At 36.7% G+C, this 4,168-nt stretch overlaps 1 protein-coding gene across 4 annotated transcripts in view; it reads left to right on the top strand.

Annotated features, from left to right (window-relative positions):
• The window catches only part of erbin (erbb2 interacting protein), an 81,452-nt gene extending 78,697 nt beyond the window's left edge, over positions 1-2,755 (top strand). For all 4 annotated transcript variants that reach the window (XM_023338767.1, XM_023338765.1, XM_023338764.1 and 1 more), the window contains one exon: positions 28-2,755. In XM_023338767.1, coding sequence (XP_023194535.1) covers positions 28-135 — 108 coding nt within the window. In that variant the 3' untranslated portion in view covers positions 136-2,755. The remainder of the gene's footprint in view (positions 1-27) is intronic.
• Positions 2,756-4,168: the final 1,413 nt, after the last annotated feature.

Genomic DNA, 4,168 nt, shown 5'->3' on the forward strand with positions numbered 1-4,168 from the left:
TTTTTCATGTTCGTTTTTTGTCCACAGGCAAATGGATACAGCTTTGTGAACATCGATCACGGGAATGCAGTGTCCCTGCTCAAGACGTTTCCAACCACTGTGGATTTAACGATCGTAAGAGAAGTGCAAGCGTAGACTCGACTGAATCTGTCCTCCGGCAGAACGGCGCAGCACATGAAAGGCGAGCAAAGAAATTTATGGTGACTGTCATATTTTTATACACAGAGGAGAGACTGATCTGCTGACACCTGTTGGGACTATTTATAGCTGAGAGCCTCAGAGGTCTTCGATGCAACGGGGAAAACCACTGAATGTAGTGGATCTTGGTGAAACAGCAGCAAACACATGCAAGTACGTGTCCTCAAAAGGCCGTCACTGTGGTATACATATATATATTTTTTATACAAAAACCTGAAGATTTGATGGGAACTCTTGATCTCTGTACAGATCCGCTTTTTTTTTTTTAAGTCAACGACTTATCAACCACTTGCCAAGATGTGGGTTTTACTTCCTCAGATGGGCATGGAGGCGACCACTAGGGGGCAGGGCTCCCACTCTTCTCTTCTGTCCTTAAGTTTGCCTTTTATTTTTGAATTTTTTTAATTATTATTCTTTAGCTGGACCACTTCCCCGTTGCCAGGCGACATTATCAAAAGGGACTGCGTTACGTGCTTCTCATGGGGAGACGAATGTAGATCAAGGAGGCGTTTTGTTTCTGTTTTTTAATGGAAGATCAAAGAAGTAAACGAAGAGGGAGAACCATCCACTCAGACTTCCGTAAACCCGTCAAGATCCACCTCAGTCACGTTCTGGATAACCAGACGTGTGCCATCCGGAAACTCATCCCAACTCGTCAGACGTTTTCAGACAAGCAGGTCTTCCTACTACGAGAGAAGAAAGCAGAATGGAGTTCCTCACATCGGGAGAAAAAGCGCGTTCTTGTGTTGATGTCTCTTTAAAAAGGTACAACTTTAGTTTGAGAAAAAAAAAAAAGGACTAAAACTGGGGCAATAAGCACACCTGGTTCCGGCAGGATGACATAAAGGTGCTTAGAAGTAGACAAGCTAGCTTTCGATGAAAACACCTTAAAGCTACTCGATTTAACCAAAGCAAGCGTTAAAATGAACAGAAGGTAAAAGCAGGGACTGTTCTCAGAGAGATTTTAGGATCAACATGTTTCATTGTGGGGATTTCATCTTTTAGGTCGCCATCAATGCAAAAAATAAATAAAAAAATACAAAAAAAAAAAGTTTGCAACATGAAACATTTTACACAGAAGAAAACCACAGGTTGCCTTTTGTGTCTGTTTTGTTCCCGTCACTCATCACCTCGAAGCAGTCTTGTGTTTTTTTTTTTTGTTTGTTTGTTTGTTTTATTGTTTTTCCTTCGCCGTACAGAGAACAGAGATGGGAGACACAAATTGTCAAGTGCCATAGACCTTGAACTGTTTGAACAAGGGGAGGATGTTCAGCTCTTCCCCCCCAAGGAACCCAAGCAATACCCACATTCGCAACCCCTTCGAGTACATTTGCAGCATAATGGCTTCAAAGCAATATTTAAAAGCCTTTATTTTCATTCACACAGCATCGTTTTTAAACCTAACCACAAGCTTTGAGTACTCCCTGATGATTTTACATGTTTTTTATATTGTAATTTTATTTTATTTTATTTTTTACAATGAAATGGCACAGAAATTACATGCGTGTGTGTGTGTGGCATTGCTCCAAAAACAAATTCTCTGCATTGTGAAAGAGTTTTTGTCACTTTGGCAGAGATATTTTACTGTTTTGTCGAGTACTGAATATCTCGCTGTTTGTGTGTTTAAAAGTTTCCACTGTGGGCTGGTGAGGTCGGGGGGGGTTACTGACTCAGCATTCTGAAAACAATTATAAAAGGACTGTGAGAAATAAGTGTGATCAAGATTTATATTACACCCCCATCTGTTGAGATTCAGACACAGGTACAGCAGCGAGACGTGTTTCCCAAACTAGTGGAAATGATAAAATACACATTGTCCTGTGAATTCCTTCACTTCTGTCACTTGTTGCCAATAGAGTATCTTCTTTTTATTTCCTTTTTGCATTGGCAACCAAATGAAAAAAACAACTTTCTTTCCCCCCCGCCCCCATTTTAATTCATTTAAATTAAACGAATAATTTTCTGTTGAAAAATATTTGTTCCAAATGAAGTTGGCCATTAGTTCTTCTACTTGATTAGCAATTGGTCAGTTTTTATTTACAAGAAAGTGACATTTTTCGCACATTGTGTTGTATTGTACTCTGATGAAATCTTTGATTGTATTTGTTTTAAAGTTCTTTACTTTTTTTTTGTTTGTTTTTTTTTTTTAAACGGCGGAGATTAATTTCTTGGGTTATGGTCACTTTATAATCACTTTTTTAAAAAATTGTCTACTTTAGACAATCTAGGGATGACAACAAATCTTTTCTTCATCCGTGTTTTGTGTTTTTCGCTCCCACTTTTGTATTTATTTAGCAGACTTACATGAAATTTTAGACCTTACTAATCAAATTGTAAATAACTGAAGAAACATTTGTGACTTGCGATTGTAAAACCAGCAATAAATTGCAATGCAGAGGCTCCCATTTAAATGTATAGCTAGTATTTCTAATGTTTCTCTGGAAACGGTCACAGTGAGATGATTGATATGCATTTATCCAACATTCCAGATTTTGTACATAATTTCCTGTTTCAGAAGTTACCTGTGGGACAATAAACTAATGCTGTTTAACAGTGATGCTTTTGTTTTACTGTCTCAATCGTCCGGGTTTATCGTAAGGTTCCATGGGAAAACTGGGAAGTACTCGATAAGTGCTACTTTTGGACCTGCCGAAGATAAATTGCAGTAACTTTTAGTTATTCAGAAATGGCTTCATTTAAAAGCATGTGAATATGCAAGTCTTGACCGCAGATTACACTTTTGTGCTACTTTGTTACCCAATTCAAATAGATGGAACAGTTTCTAGCTTGAGCTTCTCACTTTGTGTGAATATTTTAGATCCATGGTGACCAGTCAGAGCAAAACAAATGTGAGCACAAAACTTCCATCACGGGCACTCAAACGTTGCAAATTTGAGTGCCCAAATTACACATTTTGTCTACATGTTGTAATTCAAGTATGTGTAACATACCTGGCAGTTCTAACATTCCTAAGCGCACCAGGTTGGATCCTTTTTCTACCAACAACTGTATGACCAGAATACTTAGATTAGCAAGTAGTGGCTGTGTAAATGTAGTGGAAGTGAATGGAAGAAGCTTTTTTTTTATGCTGCTGTCAAAAGGTATATTGCTGGACCCTGTTAGTCAAGCCAACTCCAACTCTGCACAGCTGCACACATTTACTATAAAATATTTGACCCCAAGTTTGTACTGCTTCCTGCCCAAATTTTTGAAAATTAAATTGAGTCGTTATGCTATGAATACAGGGAAATCTTTTATGTATACATTTTTACTATATTCTCTCTTTTTTTTAAATTGTTTTCCCGGTATGTTCGATATAAAATGGATTGACGGCAAGTCAAACTCTTCTACACAATCTTGTCATTTAACTCAGACGCTGATGTAAAAAATGTTGCTGCTTGTGAAGGTAAGAAGAAAAAAACCCACAAATATGTTGTGCCGTGTGACAACTCCTACAGTGGAGGAGTCTTGTGTTTCGGCTTTAGATTTTCTAATACTTGTAAATATTACCACTGCATTTTTTTAAGCAAAAAATACATTGTGCATTTACTATTGTAAAGTTTCATCAGGTTTATGTCTGTATTTTTCTTAAAATGCAAAAAAATGCTAAAAGTTATTTGTGGAAGAAAATTAAATTTTAACAATAGCAGATAAGTTAAAGATAGCTACTTTTTCTTGTCCTAAAATGGTGCTCTTTTTGTTCTATAGATAGATTTTTAAAAAAGTCATTATATTAAACTAGCTTGAAACATACATTTAAAATTTTATTTTATTTTTAAACTTTTATTGTATTATTTTATATGGATATGCGTTAGGAGCCAATAACTGAGCTTATATAAAGTTATGAATTGCTGAAAACATGACTTTCCCCCCCTTTTCTTCATTTTAAATGTAGTGTATTGTTTCTTCCTGTAGGAGGGGCTGTAGTGCTAGATGTTGATTTTTAGACTATGTTCAAAAACCAGAAGAA

The sequence above is a fragment of the Xiphophorus maculatus genome, chromosome 8 (assembly GCF_002775205.1).
Source record: "Xiphophorus maculatus strain JP 163 A chromosome 8, X_maculatus-5.0-male, whole genome shotgun sequence".
In the NCBI taxonomy this organism is placed as follows: domain Eukaryota; kingdom Metazoa; phylum Chordata; class Actinopteri; order Cyprinodontiformes; family Poeciliidae; genus Xiphophorus; species Xiphophorus maculatus.